The sequence below is a fragment of the Sinohyriopsis cumingii genome, chromosome 13 (assembly GCF_028554795.1).
Source record: "Sinohyriopsis cumingii isolate HCF-2022 chromosome 13, ASM2855479v2, whole genome shotgun sequence".
NCBI classification, from domain to species: Eukaryota; Metazoa; Mollusca; class Bivalvia; order Unionida; family Unionidae; genus Sinohyriopsis; species Sinohyriopsis cumingii.
This window is the reverse complement of record NC_142973.1, coordinates 78,288,549-78,302,209: the sequence shown is the minus strand read 5'-3', so window position 1 is coordinate 78,302,209 and position 13,661 is coordinate 78,288,549. Positions and strand designations below refer to the sequence as shown.

Below are 13,661 nucleotides of genomic sequence, written 5' to 3'. Positions count from 1 at the left end.
AAGCAGGCGGTATGTTTTGTACTAGAACTGTTCAATTTTGTAAAGTAGCTCTACAATGATACCAAATAATCTGGAATATCTAGTTGCACTACAAAATACAGACAGAAAAACCTCATTTTTTGGACCAGACTTTTTTTTACGCAAAATTCGCCCGTGGTCGGAATTCCATTTTGTGTCCGGATTTGAGACGTTTTGGTCTCAGATCTAAGGCAAACCGGTATGAACTGCAAACAGACAGATGAGCCTTTGCAAAAAAGTAGGATAAGATGGGCATTTGGAAAAAAAAAGTGGTCTCCATACAAAAATAATGGCTCCATTTAGCAAAAAAAAAAAAAATCCAACTTTTACCGTTCTGCTCATGCGCGAGTTAAATAGCCAACGAAAAATGATGTTTCTAACACAACTAGGCAGTATGTTATTGAAAGATGACCGGGGATTTGGTGTTTTCGAGTCTATTCAGAAATAGCTTTCAAAATGTGTTTCCTACTCGATTTTCAGGCAAAAAAGGCAAAAAGCTCCAGGGGTTAATGTGTTAATAAGAAATGCATGCTATCTGACTGCCATTAAGAGAATTATAAAATGTCTGGAAGAAAACGGTCAATGCTTTTTTGTGTGGGTTCTAAGTGAAACATGAATGCTAACTGATTGCCACTATGTGTGTGTGTGTGTGTGATATGGATTTTTAATGTAGCTTTAACAATTTTTTAGTCCTAACACTAACCTCTTAACACTGAGCGCCAAGCGAGGCAGCTGTTAGTACCATTTTTTAAAAGTCTTTGGTATGACTCGGCCAGGGTTTGAACCCATGACCTCCAGCATCCAAGGTGGATGCACTAACCACTAAGCCACCAGAGTGGTCAATTGCCATTAAGAGAATTATAAAACATATGGAAGAAAACGGTCATTGCTTTTTTGTGGGTTCCAAGTGAAACATGAATCCTAACTGACTGCTACTAAGAAAATTATAAAATGTCTGGAAGAAAACAGTCAATGCTTTTTTGTGGGTTCTAAGTGAAATATGAATGCTAACTGACAGCCACTGAGACCTGTAAACCTGTTGAAAAAATGGTCAATGCTTTTTGTAGACTGTATGTGAAATATGCATGCTAGCTGGCTGCCTTGTAAGCCTGTTGGAAACAAATGGTCAATGCTTTTTGTGAGTTAAAGGGAAAAGAAACAAAAGGGTCTGTAAAAATATGCCAAAATATAAATTCAGAAACATGTTTGTACAGCTCTTCTCATAATGTCATGATTCATTATAACACAATTCTAAATCCATGTATAGTGTGTTGTTGTTATGGACAATAAGTCCACTGAAGGGATTCATGCTGTACTCTCGAAAGAATTTCAGGAATCTAATATAAGACCAGGATGATCTGCACCATTTCAGTGGGGACAAACAGACATCCTAAGCAATATTCTACTAAAATTCCAGGTTAATATAAAGCAGTAGCAATAACCAAATTTTCATGGCAACTACAATGGTGGCCATATTGAAAGCTGAATCCTCATAATTGCCATTCAGGAAATAGAAGACAATGTATGACGCCTTTCAGTGGAAACACTATGTTAACAATACCATCCATTTAGAAAGAGCAGCTATAACAAGATTTTCAAAATGGTCATCGATGCTGAGCCAGAATGGATAACATATCTAAGCAATTTTGATTTAGGACCAACCAGACATTGCAAGAAGCATTTCAGTGTAAACACCATGTCAATATGGCCATCCATTTAAGAGTAGTAACAATATGTATGTGGGCGTGATTGGGATTTTTACCATAGCTTTAACAAATTTTCAGTCATATTGGTACATTGTCTGCAGTGTGACAGTTTATAGTGATGTCTAGCACTGCGGCATCATGCTTCAGACATATAACATGATGTCCCAGCCAGTGACATTATTCTGACACCAGGCTGACCAGTCCTAACACTAACCTCTTAATGATGAGAGCCTAGCAAGGCAGCTGTTAGTACCATTTTAAAAGTCTTTAGCATGACTCAGCCGGAGTTCAAACCTGCGACCTCCTACATCCAAGGCAGATGTTCTAACCACCAGGCCACTGGAGTCACAGGTCAGAGTAGTAACAAGATTTCAATGTGCCAGTGACATTGGTTGTCTGGGGACACCTTTTTCATTTAGGATTAACTGAACACTGGATAAATGTTCCTAAAAAGTTTTAAATCAATATTCATGGTGATTTACGAGTTATAACAAACATATTTTAGCTACTCATTTGAAAAGCCATCCCATAAGCTCTTTGGTCTAATACAAGTATAGAGTTCAAAATCAGAATAAAAACAATTTGTAGGAATTTAAGTGAAAACCATCACACTTAGACTGCTCATTAAAATCTATGTCAAATTATAGGATAGAAAAATTTAGTATTATACTATGATTTAATTTTAAACTATTACTATTAGGCAAAACAAAAAAAACAAAAAAATACTATGATGTGTAAAAAATACATATAATTTACTGGTGATGTATTAGTCTATGAATTGCAAAATTAAGATATTTATTTATCTGGTTCATAAGGTAACTTAATGTCCATAAATTTGACAGTTAATGAAAATATAGCATAATATTTGCACAGTTAGCATTGACAACACTTGTCCTGTGTACGAATTAGTTGTACAATGAATCAAATAAAAATTTTAAAAACCCACAATCAACCCATGCAGAAAAAATATAAGTTTATTGAATGGCAAAAGCCAATGACTTAATTCATAATGACATAGAGATTGACTCAATAATGGGTGTAACTGGCTGTACCACGGTGAACAGATGACATCTTGGGATGTGTGTGTGCATATTTATGAACTGCAAAAAGGAACAAACATCACAAACATTTACATTGACAATTAAATGAGGAAAATGATAATTGCTTATTAGACAAAGACAGCGAACTGACTATGTAATCCTTGGTTGTTCCCTTCCAAAAATTGGTTAGTCATAATGAAGATTTAAATAACTATGGCACTACAATGGTGGTTTGTATCTTAGTCTGGTTTAAAGTCTATAGCATAGTCTGACGCTGCATGACTTGTAGATTAAGAATAGTCTGGTTTACAATCTGTAGCATAGTCTGACGCTGCATGACTTGTAGATTTAGAAAACTGGCATCCAAACTCAACTGTTTTTTGTTCAGAACAAACTCTCCTAAGCAATTAAGTGGTGTTTCTTTTTGTGGCCATTCGCTTCACAATTTTGTACTTTGCCTAAAGATTCCTAAATGGTTACAATGGATTTAATACAGTTTATCTGTTTTTGTGATGTGTTCCTTCAGAGCAGTGTTGACTAAATGGTTGTAATTACAACGGATTCAATACAGTTTATCTGTTTTTGTGATGTGTTCCATCAGAGCAGTGTTGAAAAGCTTTCTTTGCCTACAAGTTGCCCTGATTGGTCACATACAGCTGATGGTTGCGGATGAAAGTGCATTCATATAATAAAACTGAATGTGACCAAAACATGTTAAACAAGAATTAAGTTCACAGAATTTTCCGATAAATGTTCCACACACTCAAAACAAAAGTCTACCAAATCATTGGTCTTGTAGGCCAAGATACAATATTTAAACGTGTATAACCCATACCTACCGTGTACAGAAAAGATCCAGATTGGTTAGTCATATATTGCACTGGCGGATCTGATTCTATATGGTTTATTTGAAATCCTAGTAATAATTATAACATAGATCTAGATCTACTGGCAAACCATGTGACAGCAGATATAATTCTATGCTGTCAACTTGAAATCTTAGTAACATTTACAACATAGATCCTATCTACTGGCAAATCATGTGACAGCAAATCTAGAGCTACGCTTTTTGCAGGTTAACACACATCATACACAACATAACATGGTAACTGAGAGCATAATTATTTCTAGTAGACTGGATTGTAAATCTTAATATTTTGTCAAGGTTTGTAGCTACAAAGCCACCTAATTCAAATCCACAAGCAGCTTTCATGATCAATAGACAGCTAGACTAGGTCAAAGGAAACTAACTGCAACATCCTCACAATGAGTGTGTCTGGAGGAAATTTTTGTCCTTAATGAAGGGAAAAAGTCTCAAAGGACTCACCAAGGCCAAATATCACAATATACTTCAATACAAGTAGAATGTAATTGTAACAAGAAGCCCAAGTGGGCCCAATATCACCCAACTGGTGTATATAACTCAACAAATGACCATTTCACTAAGCGGGCTTATGTAGTACTGAAAGAACATAACCCTATGTAAACTCCCAAACATGTAGAATTTACCTATTTTACTACAGTCAGATACAAGTTATTTGCAAAGATGAAGGCATGAATATTACATGTAGCCTGTAGCTTATAAATGAAGTCAATATCTTTTGATATAAAACTATTTCCCATGTGTTTTCATATTTGATGAGAAAAACAATGTCTACATCTAAAAAATTATTTAAGAACTGCCAATCAGATCCAAAGATCATCTCACTAATTAATGTGTGGATCACACTCATTATTCAATGATAATTATGATAAAAGACTATTTAACAAGCTGGGCCAAAATCTGATTCAGAAGGTGACAAGCCGAGTCAATCATTGTCCCATAAATATATGAAGATCTGGCTCAAAATAAAACTTATCCAACATCTTGCTAATGTAGGACTATTCTGTATTTAATGTTTGATCAAAATCTAATAAGATGGTTGACTGTGTTGACAAGCTCAGCCAATCAAATGCCAGATCACATCATTAATATGCATGGATTTTGCTCATAATTACATTCAACTTGGAACCTGAAGATATAAACCTACTTGGTGATTAATATAATAAGACTATTTACCACTTAATGTAAGAAGTCTATTTACCAACTGATGTGAGAAGTGCATTTACCAAATGTGATCAACATCCTAATAGTCTTCTGAGTGATAAAAAAACGGTCAATCTGATACAAGATAACCCCATCAATAAGACTCAAGAGTATCTTGATAATATTGGCATATTTACCTTAGTTCAACAAAAATCTGGGAAAATATCACAAAAACCACGATATCTGCACAGATGAGATGCAAAGATTACCTCATTATTATTGATGTGCAGATCTTGCTGAAAATAAACGTCATTAATCTATTAACACAATAAGCCTACTTACAAATAAATGTAATAAGCTTATTTACCAATTAATATAATAAGCCTATTTACCAATTAATGTAATAAGGTTATTTAATAATTTATGTAATTATTTACCAATTAATGTAATACGTTTCTTGCCAATTAATTTAGTAAGTCTACCAATTAATGTAATAGACCCTATTTACTAAGTAATGTAAGAAGCTTATTACCAATTAATGTAATCCTGATTACCTATTAATGTAATAAGCCTATTTACCAATTAATGTAATAAGCCTATTTACCAATTAATGTAATAACCTTATTTACGAAGTTTAATAAGAAAATTAGCAGAAACACATGTATAAGCTGTTGACAAGTTCAGCAAATCAGATTCAAGATCACCTTATTAGTATGCATGGATCTCCATCATAAACACACTCATTAAAGCTCATGCTGATTACAAGTCTGATTACCAAGTTCACTAAAAATCAAATCAGAAATATGGTTTCTGGAGTGGTAACAAGCTCACTGACTCAGATACAAGAACAACTCATTAATATTTGTGGATCTCATATATTAAAGAACTTGGTAAGATCTTGATTATGTAAGTCTATATTCCAAGTTTCATAAAAATCGGACTGGAAATAAAGGTTCCAAAGTAGTAACAAGCTCAGCCAATCAGATGCAAAAAAATCACTGCATGAATGTGCATGAATCTTCTTCCTTAGTAAATTCCTCCAAGAACTTTGTGATATAACTCAAAATTCAAATTCAATCAAAATCAGATCACAAATATGATTTAGATTATGCAGTGTCCATTCCAGAAATGGAAAGTGAAACCCATTAATCAGTTAGAAAAAACTGGTCACAAATTTAAGAAATATTTTCAGCTGTTTCTCATTTATTCTCGAAATTCAAAGAAATTATCACAGCCAGTCAAGTCAACAATTTATTTCTGAATTTTCCCTGTATTATACATTTTAAATCAGTTTTTGAAGGGGTCAGTCTAAATCATGGTTTTCTACAATTTTATCCACTGTTCAGGACATTTTAAAAATATACTGTAGCACACCAGGCTATGATTAAAAGTATATGATGCTGTAAAGGTGAAAACTTGTTAAAGCAATTAATAAATCTGTAACCCAAGAGCCTGTGAGTATTATCAGCCTCCCTGTCATAAGCCTGCCATATCTGAATTCCTCATGCTTAAGTAACCAACCCCCATCTAAAATTAATTTTTGGACATTTTTTAAAATATTCTGTCCCCTCTTTACAACACAAAGGAAATAAATGCAGAAGTGTATTTGTGGCAGATTTTATCTTTTATTCTTTACATTTTCTTCAATGATCATCAGCCATGTGCTCTCAATAGATGCTTCCTGACAAGATCACTAGCAGACGATATTCTGCCCATTTTACCGGGACGATGGGCAACCTGGCAGTTTCTCCTATATGTGATCACTAAATTTTAAAATTTTTAACAAGGCACACTGAAGTGAAGTCAACTTATAAATCACAAATATAGATACTAACAGAGAGCCAAATTTGTGTTCTCTTTATTTATGTATATTTCATAAAAGAATCTTGAGATTCAATGAATTTATTTCAACTTCCAAACACCATATAAAGTCAATGGTAAATCTGCCAGTTGACCAAAAATATGGCGGCTGAAGACATCATTCGAGAACTATCTATTGTTGCCAAAACTAATCCAAATCAGTAAGACATTCCTTACAGCCAATGAAATTGATTGTTTTATGCTTGTTTGGAAGAGTGGACTTGATTCAGTAAGCCTGGGCTGCAATCAAATCAGTCTAAGATCTACAGTAACAATCTTCTATCTTTATTTTGAGAAGTCTATTTTATGTACCCTATGCACAGCATGATGGGAACTTTCTTCTTGCTTGCAGCTGGACTCCAATTATAAGCAAGTACATACGGTATATGCTTACTGAACAAAGAGAATTGATTTTTAGGGTATGTTATACATAAAATGATGGTCTTTATGTATAAATCAGAGTCCAACTTGATTTAAGCTTTTGCTTCCAAGAAATAAATGCAGTCTGAACTGCCTTTCTGGGTCTGCTATACAAATCATTAGCTGCATTATCCTCAAATATTCAATTCAATTCCTGGAGGGTCTGAATTAATCCATGCTTGCACAGTCTACCCTTGGTATATTGCTATTCAATCTGTTAATAAAAATTGACATTTTTTAGCTGAAAAAGTCCAATGGTAATTGACTGCTTTTAAGAGTCTGCCAGATTTCGGTTAATTACAATTTGGGGTATATTAAGTAACGAAAATGATTATAGTCAAAGAAATCCGAGTAGAATTCATTCAATTATGAGAGTAGAACTCATGTGGTTTCAATGAATTTGTACAAGAAAGTCATAAAATCATCTACTGCAAATCATTAAAATGAGTTTTTTATTTCCCAATATTATCTCCCATAACAGAGGAATAAATTATTTATCTAACATTAAGATCACACTGTAAGTCATCACTACAAACTTTAATATGCTAGAACTTGATGGGCATGCAAGAAGCTTCTGGGCTTGTTTACATATAAATCATTCCCGATCTCATAAAGAAAGCAGTAATAACAGATAACTCTGTGTGTGTGTGTGTGATTTGGATTTTTAACATAACTTTAAAAGGTTTTTAATCATATCATTACAATGTCTGCATTGTGGCAGTTTATAGAGATGTCAAGCACTGAGGTATCAAGATAGTAAGAGATAACTAGTAAATGGTGCAAAAACATCCAAGATGTCCAACACTAGGTTCATGTTACTTCGTACATGAATAACCTTGGTTGACCTTGATTGGAAAAAAAGATAGGCTGATGGCTAAACCACATGATTGTTCTAAAAGAGAAATTCAGCATTTCATACAAGAATTATCTTTGGGGAAAAAATTATTAACATTTGTTTTGCTGTGTGTGTCTTTTGTCCTTTTATATTTTATACACATTTATCATACAAATAATAACTTTTTTGCACTTCAATTTTTCGTGCAGAGAAATTGTTCTCTGATGTATATGACTTGAAAACCAAAACAAACACAAAAATGTAACAAAAACAAACACAACAATGTAACAATCTTATACTGACAATCAGGTCAACAGTGTTACCATCAACATTAGGTCATTATGTCTAGGTATCACCATCTGCTTATCCAAGCATGACAATCAGGTCAACAGTGTTACCATCAACATTAAGTCATTATGTCTAGGTATCACCATCTGCTTATCCAAGCATGACAATCAGGTCAACAGTGTTACCATCAACATTAGGTCATTATGTCTAGGTATCACCATCTGCTTATCCAAGCATGACAATCAGGTCAACAGTGTTACCATCAACATTAAGTCATTATGTCTAGGTATCACCATCTGCTTATCCAAGCATGACAATCAGGTCAACAGTGTTACCATCAACATTAAGTCATTATGTCTAGGTATCACCATCTGCTTATCCAAGCATGACAATCAGGTCAACAGTGTTACCATCAACATTAAGTCATTATGTCTAGGTATCACCATCTGCTTATCCAAGCATCATATTAAGCTGAGCTACAAGAGGTGGAAAAAATATCAAGAGCTGCATTTAATTAAGTGGAAAAAGGTGGGTTTTTATGTACACCAAGACTTTGTACTTTCTTTCTAATAATAACGCTTAAGTTTTTTTTATGTACACCACGATCTTGTACTTTCTTTCTAATAATGCTCAAGCTTTTTTTTATGTAAACCAAGATCCTGTACTTTCTTTCTAATAATAATGCTCAAGTTTTTTATGTACACCAAGATCTTGTACTTTCTTTCTAATAATAATGCTGAAGTTTTTTATTGGCTGTTTTGAATTCCTTTTCTTTCATCCATGAGAAAAATGTTTTCAGGTGTGAGATAGAGAAATCCCAACTTCGAGGTCAATATTTGTGGACAGTAGGTGGGCAAAGCTTAGTTTCTGCCCATGAATTATGACATCCTGGATTGATATTGCCATATTTCACACCAGAACATATGACAGATTCTATTTCTATAGTGAACATGATGTAAATACTTGAGATGAATGATTCTTGTCACAGCTGATTTTACTGGGCTGCAGTCAAAGAAATTGGGCAATCTAGTCTGACTGAGCATTATACAACATAAATTTAATCCTGAACTCCAATACCTGAAAATACTTCGACTTTCACTTGCAGAAAACAGGGGTGACCTCAATAACTGTGTCAATCAGCAATATATCTTTGTCTTCATTTATCAGACAAGTCTATAATCTTCATCCTGTGTAAATTTTATGCATTTTTAATACTTATTCAATTATTTGACAAGTCTATAATCTTCATCCTGTGTAAATTTTATGCATTTTTAATACTTATTCAATTATTTTGCAAGCAGTTAGTGACCCTACTTGGAAACTGAAAATAATTACCAAGTATCAGTATAAGAAAATGCATTCTAACTTGTACATTGTTAAGTGACTCTGGATTGCCTTGGAACCATAGCTATACCTATATATTGCTAAGTGACTTTGGATTGCCTTGGAACCATAGCTATACCTATATATTGTTAACTGACTCTGGACTGCTTTGGAACCATAGCTATACTTATATATTGTTAAGTGATTTTGGATTGCCTTGGAACCATAGCTATACCTATATATTGTTAAGTGACTTTGGACTGCTTTGGAACCATAGCTATACCTATATTATGTTAAGTGACTTTTTGGATTTCCTTGGAACCATAGCTATACCTATATATTGTTAAGTGACTTTGGATTTCCTTGGAACCATAGCTATACCTATATATTGTTAAGTGACTTTGGATTGCCTTGGAACCATAGCTATACCTATATATTGTTAAGTGACTTTAGATTGTCATGGACCCTTAGCTATTCCTATATATTGTTATGTGATTTTGGATTACCTTGGAACCATAGCTATCTAAAAATATGAATTTTTAAGAAAGTTAAACACTCCAACACCTCCCTCATCATAATACTGTCCATGGGAGTCATGAGTATACTGCCTTATTGTAAGACAGCCTTATAATGAAGTATATGATATATATATAAGTACCCCCTCATTATAAAACTTTCCTGGGGAGCCAGTGAATGAGTGAGAATGTGTGTCTGTCTATGTATGTATGTATGTATGCATGACTTTCTTTTTTTCCTCTTCAGAAGAGATTTCATTCAGTTAATTTTTTGTTAGTAGAGAAAAGATAGGAACATAGCTTGACATTAATGTGTGTGTATGTATGTATGTATGTGTGTGTGCATATGAGTGTGCATGAGTGTGTGCATGCATATGTATGTATGTGTCTGTCTGTGTGTGTGTGTGTGTGTGTGTGCATGTATGTACGTATGTATGTACGTAGTGTTTTACTGCAACTCAGCAAAAATGTGACCAGTAGTGCCAAAAAAGGGTTAAGTTTTAAAGACAAAAAGAAGAAATGAAAAGAAGATAAACTTCTCCAAAAATGTACATAAAAACACAGATAAAGGTAACACAAGTACAATCATTAAAACATCATTAAAATTTCTTTTATAAACCCCATTCCCCTATGCAGTCCAAGATTTTCTTATGTGTCCTTGTCTGGTTCTTTCAAGTAGTTCAGATCAAAATACTAATGTCCCATTGGGTGGAAATCAACACAGCAAGAATGTGTTCCAATGTCAGTGGGCATTGACATGGTATACACCCCAGCTGAAGATCATCTCAGGAGGTACGCATTAGTTAGATATAGGCACAATGCATTTCATCTCATCTCTTGGACTTGTTCTATACAAGGAATGCCTTTCTCCAATAGTGGGCTTGATGTTCTATACAAGGAATGCCTTTCTCCAATAGTGGGCCTGATGTTCTTTCTGTACAAGGGATGCCTTTCTCCAATAGTGGGCCTGATATTATACAAGGGATGCCTTTCTCCAATATTGGGCTTGATGTTCTTTCTATACAAGGGATGCCTTTCTCCAATAGTGGGCCTGATGTTCTATACAAGGGATGTCTTTCTCCAATAGTCGGCTTGATGTTCTTTCTGTACAAGGGATGCCTTTCTCCAACAGTGGGTCTGATGTTCTATACAAGGGATGCCTTTCTCCAATAGTGAGCCTGATGTTCTATACAAGGGATGCCTTTCTCCAATAGTGGTCTTTATGTTCTATACAAGGACTCCTTTCTCCAATAGTGGGCTTGATGTTCTTTCTGTACAAGGGATGCCTTTCTCCAATAGTGAGCCTGATGTTCTATACAAGGGATGCCTTTCTCCAATAGTGGTCTTTATGTTCTATATAAGGACTCCTTTCTCCAATAGTGGGCTTGATGTTCTTTCTGTACAAGGGATGCCTTTCTCCAATAGTGGGCCTGATGTTCTATACAAGGGATGCCTTTCTCCAATAGTGAGCCTGATGTTCTATACAAGGGATGCCTTTTTCCAATAGTGGTCTTTATGTTCTATACAAGGACTCCTTTCTCCAATAGTGGGCTTGATGTTCTTTCTGTACAAGGGATGCCTTTCTCCAATAGTGGGCCTGATGTTCTATACAAGGAATGCCTTTCCCCAATAGTGGGCTTGATGTTCTATACAAGGGATGCCTTTCTCCAAAAGTGGGCTTGATGTTTCTATACAAGGGACACCTTTCTCCAATAGTGGGCGTGATGTATCTATACAAGGGATGCCTTTCTCCAATAGTGGTCTTTATGTTCTATACAAGGGCTCCTTTCTCCAATAGTGGGCTTGATGTTCTATACAAGGGATGCCTATCTACAATAGTGGGTTTGATGTTTCTATACAAGGGATGCCTTTTTCAAATAATGGGCTTGATGATCTATACAAGGATGCCTTTCTCCAATAGTGGGCTTGATGTTCTATAGAAGGGATGCCTTTTTTCAATAGTGGGTTTGATATTCTTAAGTTTGTGTCTGGAGTTTTCATAATAAGGTACATCATAACTATACAGTACACCCTTATTATAATTCTGTCAACAGGAATCGGAGTGTACTGCCTTGTAGTGAGACTGCCACATGATAAATATACCATAGCCCTCATTATAACACTGTCCATGGAAGCCAAGGTGTATAATGTCTTATGGTAAGACTACCTTATATGGAAGTAACAGATGCACACACTATGACTTAATGACCAAACTCACTTTAGTAACTGTGCTATTAATGAATGGTCTTATATAATAAAGACAACTATATGATTTTTTCTAAATTCTTCAATGAAGTTCCATATGAAATGTTTATAAAAAGGGAGCCATGATAAGTGTTTGGTAAGTGATAACATGATAAGTGTTTTTACCTATGTAAACTTCAGCTATATACATGTAGCCATGAGGTCAGAGACCTACTATTGGAAATGCTACTCCATGTGTAGGTAAACAGTCCAATCGGCAAATTTAAACTCAGATTGCCTATAAATATGTCTCAGTGACTGCTGTGCCTGTCTTCATCACACAAAAGCCTCCTACGTAATTAAATGAAGTGGTTGTGTTTATTTTTTATTTTGCTGTTTTTTTTATGGCACTCTGAACACATTTATTGGCTACATCATACCAAGGAAATGGGAGTTCAGGCTGCTCCCAAGGAGTTGCTGATGCAAACAGTCCATGCAGGTCTGGACTGCCTCTTTAGGGAATACGAGTTGTGATTTATATCCCTAAATATTCAGAACGGAAGAAAAATGGCAACCTAAATGATGAGCATAAACAAATATGGATTCAATGCGATGTCTAACTATACTGTTAAAATGGACGCAGACTACCGGTAATATACTGCCAAATGGAAATCGTATACAAAATATACTGCCAAATATAAATCGAATAAAAAATATACTGCTAACATGGAAGTCGAATGCAAAATATACTGCTAATATGGAAATTGAACACAAAATATACTGCTTGCATGGAAAGCAAATACAAAATACACTGCTAGCATGGAAAGCAAATACAAAGTATACTGCTAACATGGAAAGCAAATATGTAATATACTGCTAATATGGAAAGCATGTGCAAATTATACTGCTAACATGGAAAGTAAATACAAAGTATACTGCTAACATGGAAAACAAATACAAAGTATACTGCTAACATGGAAATTGAATACAAAGTATACTGCTAACATGGAAAGCAAATATAAAGTATACTGCTAACATGGAAAGCAAATACAAAGTATACTGCTAACATGGAAAGCAAATACAAAGTATACTGCTAACATGGAAAGCAAATATGTAATATACTGCTAATATGGAAAGTGAATACCAAAAGATGTCATATGAGACTTTAATAAGTCATTAGTGATACATACCTCTGTTTGCCATTTGCGTTTCCACATAATCCAGGGTAACTTCATCTTCACATATATCATAGGGCATGTTTCCATCTGCATTAACAGCTAACAAATCTGCTCCTCTGGAAAAGAAAGACAAACATAACATATGACTGTTACTTACAGAATCACCCATATTTATCTTTTATTATCTAATTACCCTTTATACACACCATTTACATTACCCTTTGATAAGAAACTTCCATATACATTATCCTCACCGTGTTTTTGTACT

The 13,661-nt window shown here is 34.6% G+C and overlaps 1 protein-coding gene across 4 annotated transcripts in view; it reads right to left on the bottom strand.

Annotated features, from left to right (window-relative positions):
- The window catches only part of LOC149785865 (protein phosphatase 1 regulatory subunit 16A-like), a 167,443-nt gene that overhangs the window by 58,837 nt on the left and 94,945 nt on the right, over window positions 1–13,661 (bottom strand). For all 4 annotated transcript variants that reach the window (XR_016425469.1, XM_089979842.1, XM_089979844.1 and 1 more), the window contains exon 5: window positions 13,406–13,509. Coding sequence is in view for 3 of the 4 variants with exons in the window: in XM_089979842.1 (XP_089835968.1) it covers window positions 13,406–13,509 (104 nt within the window). In the remaining variant the exon portion in view is untranslated. The remainder of the gene's footprint in view (window positions 1–13,405; window positions 13,510–13,661) is intronic.